At 33.9% G+C, this 16,328-nt stretch overlaps 4 protein-coding genes across 4 annotated transcripts, besides 1 other annotated feature; 2 read left to right on the top strand and 2 right to left on the bottom strand.

The window, feature by feature from the left end:
* The first annotated feature begins 610 nt into the window (after window positions 1–610).
* Window positions 611–4,076, top strand: Tsp_09293 (conserved hypothetical protein). The gene is made up of 4 exons (XM_003375666.1): window positions 611–625; window positions 1,098–1,691; window positions 1,793–2,145; window positions 3,068–4,076. Exons 1-4 carry the CDS (start codon window positions 611–613, stop codon window positions 4,074–4,076), a joined length of 1,971 nt encoding a protein of 656 aa, XP_003375714.1.
* A 1,152-nt stretch (window positions 4,077–5,228) lies between these two features.
* Window positions 5,229–7,189, top strand: Tsp_09292 (putative protein-cysteine N-palmitoyltransferase porcupine). Its single transcript, XM_003375665.1, has 5 exons — window positions 5,229–5,406; window positions 5,568–5,699; window positions 6,389–6,430; window positions 6,479–6,564; window positions 7,067–7,189. Exons 1-5 carry the CDS (start codon window positions 5,229–5,231, stop codon window positions 7,187–7,189), a joined length of 561 nt encoding a protein of 186 aa, XP_003375713.1.
* A 183-nt stretch (window positions 7,190–7,372) lies between these two features.
* On the bottom strand, window positions 7,373–12,092 carry Tsp_09291 (conserved hypothetical protein). The gene is made up of 12 exons (XM_003375664.1): window positions 12,083–12,092; window positions 11,257–11,587; window positions 11,037–11,184; window positions 10,707–10,803; window positions 10,501–10,601; window positions 10,009–10,186; window positions 9,596–9,894; window positions 9,254–9,365; window positions 8,757–9,012; window positions 7,890–8,120; window positions 7,676–7,828; window positions 7,373–7,610 (listed from the first exon to the last, which is right to left on the bottom strand). The coding sequence occupies exons 1-12, from the start codon at window positions 12,090–12,092 to the stop codon at window positions 7,373–7,375; spliced, it is 2,154 nt and encodes a 717-aa protein (XP_003375712.1).
* A 2,872-nt stretch (window positions 12,093–14,964) lies between these two features.
* Window positions 14,965–16,062, bottom strand: Tsp_09290 (potassium voltage-gated channel subfamily D member 2). Its single transcript, XM_003375663.1, has 4 exons — window positions 15,883–16,062; window positions 15,505–15,684; window positions 15,268–15,405; window positions 14,965–15,174 (listed from the first exon to the last, which is right to left on the bottom strand). Exons 1-4 carry the CDS (start codon window positions 16,060–16,062, stop codon window positions 14,965–14,967), a joined length of 708 nt encoding a protein of 235 aa, XP_003375711.1.
* A 130-nt stretch (window positions 16,063–16,192) lies between these two features.
* Window positions 16,193–16,306: a sequence feature (Potassium channel RNA editing signal; Rfam score 72.16).
* Between the last annotated feature and the right edge of the window lie 22 nt (window positions 16,307–16,328).

The following is a 16,328-nucleotide window of genomic DNA, read 5'->3' as shown; positions in this document are numbered from 1 at the left end:
CATAAAAAAATATATTTCCTACGGTACGCAGCATACACACGCTTAATAATAAATTAAGTATAAACGTGGACTTTTTGCCAGTTTATCAAAGGTCAATCAGCAGTTGTATGCTTTAAGTAAATAACTGCATTACAATGTTGAAAAATATTTTTAAGCTAAATTTTGTTTATTTAAATCATTGTCTTTTAAATGTCAAATATTACGCAGCCAACAACAAAATCATTTGCCAGTATAAAAGAGATATCTCAGTTTTCATAAAGTCTTGTTCGCATTAAAAATCCTACGTCTTACGATAAAAAATAAATTAGCACATTACAGATTGTTGCGATAAAATTAAAAAAATCAAAAAAATGCAAGAACATCAACTTACAGTAATCCGCTTGGAATCTTAAACTTTAATTTTCAAAGTATACGGTATATAATTTGGTCTGTAGTTTTGCTCGACAGTTTTGTCATTCTGATAAAAACTCGTATTACCACAAGCGCAAATGAAATAATGTTTTGTTTAATATTTAGGCTTATTTATAGTTATTTTTTTTCATCATGCACTTTTTATCACAATCACAATCTGAGTTGTTAAATTAATCATAATATTGTTTGCAGGTAAATAATGCATTGGTACGATGTAATTTGTTAGTTGTTCGATGTTGAAAGTAGTCTTCTGTTTAGTTTTAGCAGTGTCATATTTCATTTGAAAGAGCAATTGATTCTCCATATATATTATATGATAAATACGTTTGTTCATTTTATTATTTTTACTTTTATCAATTGGTGTTAAAATTACCGTGAACAAACACGTGTAACGAGATCAAAGATAAATGAAGTGATTCAGTATGGCATTATGCGTATTTAAGAAAATAAAAGAAAAAGTTCATACATTGGTGAAAAAATGAATATTTGTAAAATATGAAATTAAAAAAAGCAGATAAATTTTTAAAATTAAGATTCAGTTTAGAAAATTCACCCAATAATATCCGTGATGTTTCTTAGAATTCGGATCATTAAAACGAATAGAAGCTAATTTTTATTTGAAAATGAAGTTGTATTACTATTTATGTAGTGAGTTTCTATTTTCTGTTAATTATGGTTGTCTTTAGGAAATCAAAGACAGAAAAATGAGCGAATTTAAAAAGGACAAACGTTTCGCCCATGTTTCTTGGGATCCAAAATTTCGACAGATGCCCAGAAAAATTCGAAAAGTGAAAATTGACGATCGATTTTCGTCAATGTTCACCGATCCGAATTTCAAATTGGAATACACTGTCGACAAACGTGGACGTCCATATCATCGTAGTACTGAAGAGAATATGCGAAAATTTTATGATATCCATTCCGACGACGATCAGTCTGCAGATGATCAGACGACACCAGTGGTCGAAGATGGGCATGAATTGATTACGAGAAGTGAAATTGTTGAAAAAGATACGGCTGAATTGAAAAGTGAAGACGAGCAACAAGAACAGCAAGAAGAAGGTGATGATGAGGAAGAGGAGGAAATGATTCATTTGGATTTGGCTCGTGGTCATGGTAATATATCGTCGTCGGATAGTAGTGATGAAACAGAAGAATGGAATTTTGGTGAGATGGAATCGAGCGATTCCGACTGGGGTGAATTGGACGCTGATGCACCACGTACTGAAAAGCCAACAAAACGATTGGCGATTTGCAATTTAGATTGGGACCGAATTCGTGTATGAAAATTTCATTCACATCTCTCATTTATTTAAATATTACGAATAATGCTCAAAGTGGAATCATCATTTTTGTTGGAATTGAATTATTTATTTTTCAGGCTGAGGATTTATTTGTTTTGTTGAATTCGTTCAAACCAATCGATGGATCAGTGTTGTCTGTGAAAATTTTTCCGTCCGAATTTGGACTTCGTCGCATGGAAGAAGAACGGATTTCTGGCCCCAAGGAAATTGTCGAAATTGAACGACAGGATGACGAAAATTTGAATTTCGAATTGAAAAAAAATACAACCGAATGGCAACGATACATGAGAAGAGTGCGTCAGTATCAGTTGAATCGTTTACGTTATTTTTATGCCGTTGTCGAGTGCGACAGTGCAGCCACGGCAAACACGATCTATGAAGCTTGTGACGGTACAGAATATTTGAATAGCACTTTGAAAATGGATTTCAGGTAAATAATTGAAATTTTCATTCCATGTAAAAAAAATATTTTCTCAACATGTTGTGCAAACATTGAATTTGTTGTGTTGCAATTTTATTTGATTTACCAATGGAATCTCTTTTACAAACAACTTGATACAGCCTACAACAACGTCAACAAAATGAGAATTTCCCTTTTTTCTCATGCTAAAATTTACAACTAATGATAAATTGCACATGTTTTATTGATATGATCATCAAACAGAGGGGAAAAAAAAGGAATTCTTTCTATAAATTGGTTTTCATACCATTGGTGAAAAAATCTTCTCTTCCAAGCAACGAATAATAAAATAACATATAAAAGCGCAAGTTGATAAAAAACTAAGATAGAAAAAAAAAGGAAAACACATTCAAAATGATACGAACTGAAATGATTTCCCTTGTAATCTAAAACCATGTGAAAATTTATTTTTGGAAATAATTTGCCAAACTAGCCCCATTTCAATGACGAAAATTTCCATTCTCAAAATGGGCCACTGTAATAAAACTTTGCAACATTCTGAAATTGAAATATTTTACGATAGCGCCAGATTTAATGATGGTCAAGTAACACCGGTTTTTCTTGTTTTTTTTGTATATCTATTTTTCTGAGTGTGAAAAAGATTGAATTGTTCCACGAATTGCTTGCGCAAAGGCAACTCGCATGGTATACTGTAAAGGGCGTGAAATGAGGCCTGTTGCGTTTGGTGATGTTTGTTTAAGTAGCAATGGAAATATTTATTAATCGCTAGAGGTTAGAAAGGGAACTTGTTCATTGGAAATCGTCGTTGAGATAGTGATATTTGATTTGATGTTTCGAAATTGCGTTACGTGTCTCTATATGATATAAATGGAACAATTGGTGTCTTTTTCAAATATTCAATATGGGAAAACGAGAGATTTTTGTTTTTCAGATTTGTACCGGATGAAATGACGTTTGATGAGTCGAAAATTAAAGATAGCGCTTCGGATGTGAATGCTGTCGTCGGTTATCGTCCGAATTATTTCAGAACTACCGCTTTGTGCCAGACGAAAGTCGATTTGACTTGGGACGAAACCGACTATCATCGAACGCAGAAAATTCGACAAGCATTTGATGCTGTGAAAAATTTCGACGATATAGATTTGCATGATTTATTGGCCAGTAGTGAAAGTGATGAAGAAGTGGACGTTGGTGAATTGTTGGAAAAAGAAGATGAGGATAAATATGATTGGAACGAAGAAAGCGATTTGAAGGCAACGAAAAAGGCGAATAATCCGATTGAACAGTATCATCAGCTATTGAACAAGTCGACCAGTGGTGGTGGTGAACAATTAGCCGATGCCGAAGAGAGCGATAATTCAAACAGTGATGATATTGACATGGAAATAACTTTCGATCCAGAATTGGAAAGAAAAGCGCAAGAAGTGGAAAAGCAACGTCGACGTGATGCTCAAGTGAAGGACGCTACCCCATGGCAACGTTATTTGGAAAAGAGGCGTGCAAAAAGACGTCAACGTAAGCTGGAAAACAAACTTAAAGCCGAAGAGAAGCGCAAACTTCGGCTTGGACTCGTCGATGACCAGCAGACGGATATTTGTGGACATGTTGGTGATGCCGATGGAGAAGAAGAGCAGATGAAGGTGAAGAACGAAATTGGAGAATTGGAATTGCTGGCCGCAGCCGACGACAAAGCACAACATTATCATTTGCATACATTGCTGTTGAAAGAGGGAATTAATGAGAAGAGGCGTGATATGGCCAATTTGGACGATCAGTTTCAGCTGAATTTGGACGATCCTCGATTTCAAGCAATTTACACGTCACATTTGTTCAACATTGACCAAACTGATCCAGCTTTTAAGCGAACTGCTGGCATGGAACGGCTAATTGAAGAAAAACGCCGTCGAAAACAACATCATCATTTCCCTCTGAAACGTTGATTGATCATCAATGATCAACGTTGAATTTGTTCTCTAGTTTTTCGATTGCTCAATTAATTAAATCATATACATATAGTATATGTATATATTTGCTTTGTTTTGCTTTTATTTTACAATTTTTACTGTCAAATTGATCAGTGAATGCTAAAATTTGTTGGCATACAGTTAAAAATTCACCTTTTCATCTCTATTCGTTTTGATGTTATTGTGTTTTTATATTTTTCATGCTATGCCGAATGAGGATGTTGTCATGTACGATGAGGACGTGTCATGGTTTTTGTACGACCAATACGACTACGTATCCGCTTCTTTCGAAGCCAACACTGTAGATTCTACAGTTTTCGACATTTATTACTTTTGCATAGCAGAGATATTATTCGGCGATACGGGAAGAAAAATTATCCAACTTTACATGTTGTGCTTGTTAAGAAACGGAATTTGCTGTCTAGGTGAGCATTTATTTCATCGATTCCAGGTCGATATTTTTTTTTAAAAAATACTAGCTGAATTTTTTTAAAAATCTGATTTTCTCTGTCCTCTCTTTGTCTTTTTGTTCTTTTCAACATTCTACTCAAAACAACAGTAACATTTATTTTTCATATCATTTTTCCGTTGTTCATTCAATACATGCGAGTTGGTAATAATTATTATTTGCTAAACGAAAACGATAGCATGTGGTTCTAAGTTTCAACGGTTTATAACAATTTCAACAATTTACTTACTACAGGATTATCGGATGTATTTTTACTTATTCACATGTTATGAACTTTGATAACGTAACAACATGTACAAAAACAATATAAAAGCAAAGAAAGAAAGAAAACAAAACCAACAATTACTTTACAAATACATACATACATATGTATTTGTAAAGTGAATTATTTAAAAATTTAGGTTTTCTACCTGATGAAGTGATTCTGTTAAGCAGTTCTTTGTTGGGTGTGATTGCGGTTTTCCTGTGGCATTCCAATTTAGTAATATATTCTGTCAGCAGCGTTCTAATTGGCTATTTCTGGATGCGCGTTTGCATTTGGCTATGTCCACAATATTTAGCACTGCTGACGTCCAGTTATGCAATGGTTTATATTTTATTTTGGTAAAGGAACAATTCACCATTTCTTCTTTTAGCCCATCTAAATTGGTTGTAAATAAATGGTTGTTTGGTTTAGTCAATTTATTTTGCTGACGGCCGAAGAGTTTAACAAGCTATCCGGCACTTTGATGATTATCGCTATGAAGCAAATTAGTTTGTCGTTTGCTTTTGGTGTATCAAAGTGGACAGCAGCTTGCCACGAGCCGTTAGCATTTTTCAGCTACATGACTGATGTGGGTACGGTCGTCTGCGGGCCGTGGCTTAGCTTTGAGAGGCATTGTGAAATGATGAAGAAGAAAAATTGTCGTGTTGCGTTTCACTTTTTTCTCTTTTCAATTGCTAATAATTTGTCTCTTTATCCCATAATTCCAATGGATTTGTAAAAATTTCATTTTCAGTGTTTGCTCAACAGTATCCGATGGGCTGTGGTCAGTGGCGGATATGGGTTTCTATTTTTGATCTATTCATCCTGCTTAAGTTGGTGGCTTTTTCCCAATCGTCTGAGAACGATCAACAGGTCTGGCAGAACGGTAAAAACGGCAAACTCGATCCCATCAATTGATGGTTGGTTTTTTCTTCACTTCAGATGGATAATAGCGTTTCGAGATGCGCAGTCATTTCGCACTAGTCATTATTTTATTTGTTTCGTATCCCAAACTTGTGCACTGCTAGCGGGCTTTGAATGGCATCACGAGACGAAGTGAATATGACTTTTATATTTTTAATAATTTTGTTGATTAATCAATTCATGTTAATTATTGTCATTTCAGTCCACTACATTTAGTGGTAGAACCGTTGCAGTGTGAATGGCCACGTTCATTGGTCAATCTCGTCGTTTCCTGGAATCGACCATTTCACAGCTTTTTGAAAACACGTAATATTTTATTATTTTATTTATTTTCTGAAAACTTATCTTTCTCTTATAAAAACAAATTTTCATTTCTTCTTTCATTTGCAGCAGTGAATTTGATGTTCTACAGTTATTTTTCAAAATATTTTTTAGATATTTAAAAAGAAGAAAATACATGACGATAGGTTTTCCAAAAACAAAAATTTTTTTCAGATGTATTCCAGAGGATTAAATTGCATGGTCATTTTGTTGCCGTTTTTGGCACATTTTGCATAAGCGCTTTACTGCATGTAAATATATTAAATTATGTTATGCTTTATCTGTATTTTTTTTTCAATTTTTTACAGGGGTACAATTTTCAACTTTCAGCCGTTCTTTTATCACTCGGCTTTTACAGCTATTCAGAGTATAGTAAGGGTAGAATATTTTTAATCAATTAATTATTCTTATTGATTGCAGTTTTGAGGGAAAAACTTGCACGCCTTTTTCAAGCATGCATTCGAGCTCGATCATGCTATTGCAATTGTACCCATAAAAGAAAATGGGTAAGTTTGGCATAATTTTATTTATTTAAATTTAGTTTTAAAAAATTACGCAAAATAAAAGAAAATTTTAAAAATAAATAAATTAATTAATCAATTAAATCAAGTCAATAATATGCTGACTATAGTTTCATCCGTTGACTTTGTTGGTGAATTTGATATTTACATTGTTGGGTCTGTTCCATCTCACGTATCTTGGAATGGTATATGATTCGGGTTCAGCAGAAGAGCAGGTATGCTAGATAAGCATAGATAATAGATAAACAGTTTTTTTTTGCAGTAACCTTTTTCATTCTCTAGGGCTACAACGCGCTGCATACGATTAGTATGTGGCGTGAGATGGCATTCATCAGTCATTGGATTGCGCTTGCCACATTCATCATTGCTAAATTGCTGCCTTAAAAATATCTTTTTATTTTAAATATTGTAAATTTTTTTCTGTTCACTAATGATAATAATAATTATTATTAACTGGAAAAAAATGTGCTTTAAGTAATAATTGCAGGATAACTTTTTTTTCTATTCGTTTATCTGTTTTTGTTTTGTTTATTTCCCATTGAGGACATGGATTTATTTCAAATTGGTCATGCTTTACGTAAAGACATTTGTATTTACACATTTAGTTTAAACGTTCAAAATTTACATTTTGGCAGGTGATTTTGTATGAAATGTTCAAACAATGAACGACAGTACAAAATAAATTTTAGTTGTATTATTTTCAAAGAAAAGGAAGAAAATAATAATAATAATAATAACAGATTGGAAAGTAGTATTGCCACTAAGATGTGCAGAATCAGTTGTGCAGTGGTATTTAGTCACTGGCAGCGGTTAGAGCGGTACTTTCGTAGCCATTTTCTGTAGTGCTTTTACGGTCTAGAGTGAGCCAACCCGAAGTACGACTTTTTCCCTTTCCATGGACGAACAAAATTCGATCCGATGCAGAAGCAGTGTCATCCTCGTCCTCAGTTAGAGCACAGCTTTCTGCACCAGGTAATTCTGCATCTTTTCCTGACGCTGATTGGACAAGCTTCATGTATTTGTATTGCAATCTGACAACGAGCAAATTATTGAATTACATGGAAAATTTATATATATATTAGGCTTGGCTTATTACTTTTGATTCTTTTTACGTATCAGTAGCACAGTGATGAAAAGGAAAACAATGACTGCCGTGGCGACTGCTATTATCAACTGTACTTGCACACTTATGGACTGACAGCTTACCACTGTCGATTCAGTGTGATCTTGACCAATTAGAATACAATGCCTGATAAAGTTTTATTACGCGAATTTATTTTTGTATACTATATAATTTCCATTTGACTCACTTGGCCGGTATACGATGGATAGTTTGCAAATTGTTAACACATTCGCCAACAATTTCTTTGTAATCTTCAGCCGAACAGATTGGACAAGCGAAACGTGATGTAATCACCACCTGATATAAGCATCCATCGCATGTACCGTCCGGACAAGTGGACGGTAGAGAAATTTTCGAACTATTTGAAGCTGGATCACAACGGAACGTCAATATTGCGTAATAGCCGTTGGCACAGCTTCTCGACACGGAGAATGATTTGTACAGAAAGAATGTTTGTGGAAAATGCCCTGAAATTAATTAATTAATTAATTCGTTTATTATATTTTAAGAAAAAAAATGAATTTTCATATGTCACATTGTTCTATGACATTTTCTGGAATGGTCAGTTGATCGAAACGGAGCGATGATGAAATTCCAACGAGGCGATCACCGATGCTGAAAAACGTTTTACAAGTAAGTAAGTTCCACTAATTATTTATTGTTGCCATTGTAACGATCATATGATCACCTTAACGGGTTAGCAAACAGTGTATCTGCTTCTCTGGGCAAAACGGTCACTTTGCAAACGTCACTGTGTAGTATGGGAATTGGTGCTGAGTTCTACGTCGAATGGAAACAGAACAATTGTCTTCATATTGAAATTTTAAAATTTGAAGAAGAAAAAAGCCATACTGGATTGAGTTGATCTACGGTATCTTTGCAAGTGGCTTTCACTGCCCCGCAGATGCTGACGTTGAACAGATGAAAATATCTCGAACCATCACGGCTGAAAATTTCCAAACTTTTTGCCTCGTACACTCTGGAAGTCAACGAGTCGAAATTGAAAATTTTAATATTAGAAATTAGAAATCAACAAAACGATCGATTCATTTACCCGTTCAGTGGTGAAAGATCGTATTGTTTGTCGTCGAATTGCAATTTACAATTGGCGACACATTCAACGCCTTTCCTGGATTGCAAATTCGGACCACAGGGAATGCAAGCTTCTGGACCGACGTTGTTAGAGGTGTTTAGAAATGTTCCTGCAGGACATGGTGCGCAAGATCCACTTTCATTGACGATGAAATGGCCCGGTGGACAGGGCAAGCACCTTTGAAAAATGGAAAATCCGTTTAAAATTTTATATTCTTCTGTATGAAGAAATCCATTGCTGTTGTGATTCGTTAAAATGTTGAATATTAATTATTTGATCAGGTGGATAAATGGAACTTTTTCATACTTATTTATCTCTGTTTACATTCATCCAATGAATATCAATAAAGCATGATTATATTATTATTATTGAATTCGATTCATGATGCAAGAAAAATAAAATCAGACCATACTCTTTTGTATTTTGATGCACTGGACAAAGAAGACAACGTGATGCACCTCCGTTGATTGTGTTCGTTACATTGATTACGTACAACGATGCTTCGTCAAAAGACACATCTCTGTTTTGCATTCGTTCTTCGGTGCTCAGTTGACTGCGGACAAAAATCCACTGGAATACTGTACGTTCAGGACGGTGTACTTGATATCTTGAGAGAAAAAAAACGAACATTTCAAAAAACATTTCAAAAAGTGAACATGCTATATTGTACGAGAAGGATCTCTTTGAAACGGTTCCATTCCAATCTCCTATAATTGTAGGTCGGCCAACGCTTTGCGGTATCTGTACAGTAGGTGTCATGTGATATAATTGTGTAATATTCGTGAAATTTAAATATATACTTCGACGAAAAAGAATGCACAATCACCAATGCATTGTGTCTGAAATACGAAAGTGACCACACCAACTGGCGTTTGTGCGTCATTGTTGGCAGTCGATCGAAAGCCAGCAACTTCCAAAATCAACGACAAATATACATCATCGCGTCTTGAGTGGGACGTGCTGATTCGATCTCCCAGGGGAAGCCAGCTTTCTGATCCATCGCAAGTATTCCCTTCCAAAGTCTGGCATGTGCTTGTTACATTTTCAGGAAGTTCATTCCACCATATAAAACTGTACTGATAATCGGGTTGTGTGTTCGCTGGACAAAGCTGACATTCTGTCAAATTTGTTAATGTGAAAGTTGGTGGGATTTTATTTATGATGAAAAATAAAAAAAAAATTTTTTTCTCTCTTCTTTAGAAAACTATTTTACCTTCATTTCCGGATGAGAAATAATTTTTCGGACAAATCCTGCACCGACCGCCACGAAGAAACGTTCCAGGATTACAAGGAGGGCATTTGACATTCAATTGGGATTCAGGTAATTGCACAGCACCAGCTAAATCGGACCGACATATTTTCGGTTCTGACCAACGATAATTAATTGTAGCCTTAAATTGTTGTTGTTGTGTGAATCAATTGTCGAGTAATTTTATATTTTAGAATTATAACTTTTTTTTCACGATCACAAGCACTATGCACGGCATAATAATCACGAACAGTACACGGTGGACGCAGTTGACATTTCGCTGCTTTAGGACCTGAAAAATAATCGTTTCACAATTTCCATTTTGCTTCTCCTTTCTACTTTATTTTAATTTTTTTATTCTTCTTTTAATACTGCTTCAATTCATTTCATCGGTCGTCTGTTTTATTGTCGGTTTTGTTCAGATTGAAATTTTTTTGATTGACTTGTTCATATTACCTGAATATTCAGATAGTTTGTCACATTGGGAGCACGAAGAAGCACCTGCATTGGAATATGTGCCCGGTTGACAGGGCTGGCAAACTCCTGAATTGGCAACACTGAAAGTTCCATTTGGACAAAGTGTACATTCTTGCGTATAGGCAACACCTATGGCAACACAACTGTGGATGTGAATTTATTATTATTTTCTGTCATCAATCTACCTCGAATTTCAATACTCTTGATCACAATTGGTCTATGCTGACCGTGCAGCACCAACGCTTTCCACGAAAGTAGAATTGGACCGCTGGATAAACTGACCTTAAAGATATAATCATAAATTTATTGCAAATATTAATAAATAATTCATGGTACTTCTTCTTCATTCCAGTTGGTATCCGTTGTTGTAGGGGGAAACGCGTGTTTGGAAAGTGTGTTGTCGTTAACGCTCAAGCATTGCTCATTTTGAACCTGTGTAAATTAAAGCGCAGATTGTCGAAGTGAATATATATATATCTACTTTTTCATTAACAAAAGAAAATGCAACATCTCACATGGAAACTTAAAAATACACCACTATCTGGATAGATGTATTTGTAGCGAACGAATCCTGGTCGAACTAATTTTACATTGTACAAAAGTGTCGAAAGACATGGACTAGGTATGTAAGTCAAAGTGCCACCTCGTATTTGCCATCCTGTTCTAAAAAAATGGAATATTTCCTTTTGGTTAATTTTGCAGATGTATGCAAATGATTTCATGTATATATTTTACCCATTGCAACTGAATGATGGATCGTCAACATTTCCAACTTTATCATTACTGTCAATCAGACTAGTTTGTATCGAAACTGCCGATGAAATTTCGTTCACTATTCGAAATCCTTTGGGTAAGTTGAGAAAATCATCATATCTTATTCCTCCTCCTAAACTGTATGTGCCAGCCGGGCAGGATTGGCAATTTTGACTTTGTAGATGCAGAAAAGTGCCAGGCGGACAAGAGAAAGAGCAATCCCGACCCCGCACCGGTGCCGGAGGTTTCCCACCAGTACACGTGCCAACGTCAGGAACGGCAACTCTCCATCGACCACCAAATTTGTCGCATTCTGTATATTCGAAATGAAAATCACTCTAAAACAGGTAAGAGGTGATCTCAAAATTTTCTCTTCATTAAATTGATCTTGACTATCTATCTTGAATACCGTAAATCTTCCAAAGTACGGTGGTCATTTGTGATGTTTATTTGTTGTTGTTTTAATTTTCATGCGTTAAGCTCGTATTTAATTTGTTTTTAAAGTGAATTTTAAGTTTTCGACAAAAAAAAGCATGAATGCAGAAATGAGAAAAAATCTTTCACAATAAATGGGAAGGAATGCTTTTCAAAAGTAGAATTAATTCCCTGCATAAATTATTTTTTACTACCAATTGAACAATAATGCGTATAATAGAAGAATTGTCAGTTTGTTATTGCAAATGTCAGTGATGCATTTCCAGAATGACTATTATCATGAACAGCTAAATGGAAAAGTTGACAGAACATTTTTAATGAACAAAATCAATAAGTTTGTGATTAAAGTGTCTGATAAAAGTGATGAACTTACTTGTTGGCATTCTCTCAGGCTGAAGGCAAACCGATTGCAAAAATATACTAACGAGATGAAGATGAACCCGCGTTCTATCACGCACGACCAGCAGACCATCACGGCTTTTGTTAGGTGTGCTTGAAAATCAAATCCAATAAGATAATAAATATATAAAATTGAATTGTTAAATATTATATATATATATGTGGGTGTGTGTATGAGTAGTTGTAGATATTGGAATTTCAAAGTTGCTTATAGTAATGAATAGTAAAGAACAAACAGAACACTATGGTTATTCAGTAAAAGTTGTTTCGAGTTGAAAAGGTGGAGAACGGATTTTTCAAATTTTCAAAGATTCAAAGTAGAATTGTAGTGTAGTGTAGCAAGATTTTTTCCCGTAAAATAAGTCGATAGCTTAGATGGACGATAGCAGCAGCTGAAGAGAAACTGAAGCGAAAAGTATTAGCTTGATGTGTGTATGCATGTACACATGCATATATGCATATGTATATAGAGAACAGGGAGCGTCAATCGATTCGTGCCGGTCAATGATGGCAATTATAGCGGAGGCTATTACGTGCGCGGTGTTCATGTTATATTTGTTTTCAGCGTTCTGTGTTGCTAGCTTGCAACGTCCAATCTTCGGCCATGGTTTCTCGTTTTAATTTCTTACTTGAATTGGTCATTTTATATTCTCACAAAATCTTCTTCTTCTGCTTATCCTTTTATGCTTTTTCAACTTCACAACTCTCAAATCTATATTGATTCAATCCTATTCCAATTGGATAATTTTCTGATGATTTTTACTTTTTATTAAAATTATACATCTGTGATTTTGAAAATTATCAAACAAAATCATTTTTTACAATAATTTTCCTTTATAAGATTTTACCGCCCTCCTCCACCCCTTACACCACTTTTTTTCTTTAAATATAATCTACTTTTATAAAAGAAAATCGCTTAGTGGAATTGCAATGAAATCGATTGTCACATACAGCATATATAAGAAGTGATTTATTAAAATTGTTAATTATGTTTATATACAGTATATTTATTTTTTAAATTCATTTGTTTGGTTAAAAACAGAGATATTTTTTGCATGAACTCAGCGCAAGCGAGACAGATTCATTTCTCTCCCTCTCTCACTGTATATATATTTTATTTATTTATTTATTTACTTATTTAGTGTACGACTGAAAAAAATTTTCTTTTCTCTTGTATTCAAATTTATCAATAATTAATTACGCAGATGCAATTGATTTGCAGTAAATAACATTGGCATTCGTGCATTCAACGTTGATCATTTCAATTGTTTGCTTTGTTCTTGTTTTCAAATTTAATTCTATTCGTATCTTGTTCATATTTTCTTTTTTATTCGCAGAGCAAAATTGAATTACTGTGAAATAAATGCAAAAATATAAATACAGAAATACAAAATCAAAAATTCGAATAAAATGTTAATTTCATATACTAGTATAAAATTATCCCTTGATATTGTGAAATTATTCAGATTTTTATTGTAAAGGTTATCAGGAGGTGAGAAAGTAAAAGGAAATTATCTTAATCAACTGCAATTCTCAATTCCAATGCTGAGATTTCCTACTGTTAGACGTATGAAAAGTTACATTGTATTCAAATTGTATTCAAATTTTCACATGTCTTATACCGCTTATTGTATCTACGGATGTACGAATAGATAATTAATTATCAATTATTGAAGAAATCTCCATTTTTATGTAAACTGAATATTAATTTTAAATTACTTTTAAACTTAACGAAATTGAAAAATCAAGCAAACATTTTCATTGTTCGTTTTCAAGTGTTTATTGCATTCTTTGATAATTTTCATTTTTGTAATACTTTATTTTATTCTTTTGTTTTTTTTATTATTTTGAAAATGTAAAATTAACAAATCAGTAAGCAAAGCCTGCATACAATAAACTGTCAGAAATCTGTTCAATTTTTCTTTCATAAAATTTTAATTTTAATTTTGCATTAAGAATAATTTTATTATATGAAATAGTATCTGTTTAATTCTGACTGAGCAACAATGTTTGTTTGTTTGTTTGCTTGGTTGCTTACTTGAATGACTTTCATTCATTGATCAACGTAGTGAGTGGATTGATAAGCTGGGAAATGTTAAATTCAAATCAGTCTTTAACAATATGACAGACACATTAAATAATTTTAATTTTTGAGCAAAGGAAAATAGAATACCAATGACGTCACTATTTCTCAATAAAAAATCAGAAGAATGAAATTAATTTTTTTCATATAATTTATTGACTTTTCAATATTGATCGTACAATTTATGCTGCTTATTCGCTGAAGAACTGTTTCATTGAATTTTTCATCATTCTGACACAATAAAAACTGTTAATTAATAACATCATCATGAATCGGTTTTTCAAAAAAAATATTTTGTGATACTTTTTTGTTTTGTAAAAATACTCAAATTTCAAAAAAATTTCAAAAATTCTACTTTTCAAATATTGATTTGAAAATGTTATTTTTTGTTATTAAAAATTAAAAGAAAAGCAGCATTTTCCTGAGAAGGGATATTTTTGGGACAAAGTTATATTTCATTTAATTTTTTTTTGAATCAATTATGAAAAGCTAAAATGCAAATAAGATTTTTTAAAATAAAAGTGCAGACGTGGATAGTGTAGTCAAACGGACAATTTTTGACTGTCCACAATGTGTGATTATTGTGTATTTGTCTTATTTTTGAAAAACAATATCAGTTCATAAGACAGTCGGTTGTAGTGTATAGTTTTTTCACTGTATGACTTGTATTGGAATTATTAGAATAATTTTCAGGTGGAAATTAATCAATCAATAGGCTTATTTTTATAAAACATGTTGTATGCATGTATGTTTGCTTTTTGTTCGACATGTAGCTAGGGTGTGGAAGTTTGGTCAGAGGCAGAATTGCCAAAAATTTCTTGATTGCTTGATCGATTTTCGTCGATAAATCGAAAACGAGTCAACCTTTGTTGTTGCTGTTGCTGTCGCTGTTGCTGTTGATATGGTTCATCATCTTTAATCATATCCGTAACTGGTGCCAACGTTTCTGACCTAGAGCTATCGACGTTAGGATCTCTGTAATCCTAAAAATCAGATTCGCACCAGGTAAGTAAGTCCAGGTTTTCGTTTTCAAAAACGCTGCTCCATCAGGGGGTCAGATACTGCGAGTGTCCTACCTGGGTTTTGTCCAATGGAATTAAAGTAAGCTGGTCAGATGCCGCAGACTGACCGCCAGTTTCCAATGTTTTCTCGGCTGATAAGTGAAATTTGGAAAAATTCTGTCCCGACTCTTCTTTACCGGATGCGCATCGTTCCTCCAAGAAGATAATGATCAAGAAAAGAAATAAATAAATACAATGACTTACTCTTCCATTCATTTTAATATTATTTTAATAAATAAAGAAAAAAATTACTTTACGTCGTCGCGATAGCCAACGTAAACAGGCTGACAAAGCTCGACCGGTGGATGTGTTATTGTCTTCGGTGTCGAAGCTTGAATCCCTTGACAGCGGATACGGACTGGACGAAATGCTGCAGAATGCCAACGTTGCATCCTGAGTTTGATTCGACTCAGAATTGGTGATGCGACGTTCCTATTGTATACGATCAAAAAAAATAAAGAAAGAAACTTTTTGAAAAGTTGGCTTATACAATTCATTTATGACATGGCGCATCATAAGTTGACATTTGGACATGATATCATTATTTGTTATTGATATTTGGATGTTATCATGTGGTTATTTTTAAAAATGACAATTTCAAATTATTGAATCAATTTTTTATTTACTTACTGTAACTCGCTCGAGGCATTTGAGCAAGTATTGATACTGAATTCCGCAGATATCATCTGGACCGAGATCGTCACTTTTAAGATGGCCGAGCTCAAATTCACGCAGTCGGGCTTCGTTGGCTCTTTTCTTGTGTGCAAGAGCTTGGCCAGATGCGCGTTTTACAATTTGAATTCTTGCCATTCTCAATTTCTTAAAATTGAAAATGAAATTATTTACTTATTTATGCATATATTTTCTTAATTATCATGAAACAAACTTTCTGTGCTCGACGTTTGTCTGCGCGTTGATTTTGATGATAAATTCTGCTAAAGTTCGATACTATCACCGGAACTGGTAGAGCTATGACTAATACACCACTGAGGGAGCAAACACCTCCAACTACTTTACCGATCATCGTCTCTGGCACCATGTCACCGTAACTGAAAAACAAAAAGCATTTTATTATA

Source organism: Trichinella spiralis, assembly GCF_000181795.1.
Source record: "Trichinella spiralis strain ISS 195 chromosome Unknown Scfld5, whole genome shotgun sequence".
Classification (NCBI taxonomy): domain Eukaryota; kingdom Metazoa; phylum Nematoda; class Enoplea; order Trichinellida; family Trichinellidae; genus Trichinella; species Trichinella spiralis.
This window is presented reverse-complemented; position numbering and strand designations above follow the sequence as displayed.

Excerpts from the sequence above, each read along its gene's own strand:
- Tsp_09291 (XM_003375664.1), bottom strand. Across the intron at positions 10,602-10,706 it reads CAAGAGTATTGAAATTCGAG|TGTTGCCAATTCAGGAGTTT; the intron begins GTAGATTGATGA and ends TGGAACTTTCAG. Across the intron at positions 8,121-8,756 it reads GATCTTTCACCACTGAACGG|AAGCTGTGCCAACGGCTATT; the intron begins GTAAATGAATCG and ends CTCCGTGTCGAG.
- Tsp_09292 (XM_003375665.1), top strand. The coding sequence starts at position 5,229 with ATGGTTGTTTGGTTTAGTCAATTTATTTTGCTGACGGCCGAAGAGTTT. Across the intron at positions 5,700-6,388 it reads TCAACAGGTCTGGCAGAACG|CCGTTCTTTTATCACTCGGC; the intron begins GTAAAAACGGCA and ends TTCAACTTTCAG. Across the intron at positions 6,565-7,066 it reads GTACCCATAAAAGAAAATGG|GATAACTTTTTTTTCTATTC; the intron begins GTAAGTTTGGCA and ends TAATAATTGCAG.
- Tsp_09293 (XM_003375666.1), top strand. Across the intron at positions 1,692-1,792 it reads TAGATTGGGACCGAATTCGT|GCTGAGGATTTATTTGTTTT; the intron begins GTATGAAAATTT and ends TTTATTTTTCAG. Across the intron at positions 2,146-3,067 it reads ACTTTGAAAATGGATTTCAG|ATTTGTACCGGATGAAATGA; the intron begins GTAAATAATTGA and ends TTTGTTTTTCAG.
- Tsp_09290 (XM_003375663.1), bottom strand. The coding sequence starts at position 16,062 with ATGGCAAGAATTCAAATTGTAAAACGCGCATCTGGCCAAGCTCTTGCA. Across the intron at positions 15,685-15,882 it reads AATGCCTCGAGCGAGTTACA|GAACGTCGCATCACCAATTC; the intron begins GTAAGTAAATAA and ends CGTATACAATAG. Across the intron at positions 15,406-15,504 it reads GGCTATCGCGACGACGTAAA|GAACGATGCGCATCCGGTAA; the intron begins GTAATTTTTTTC and ends ATCTTCTTGGAG.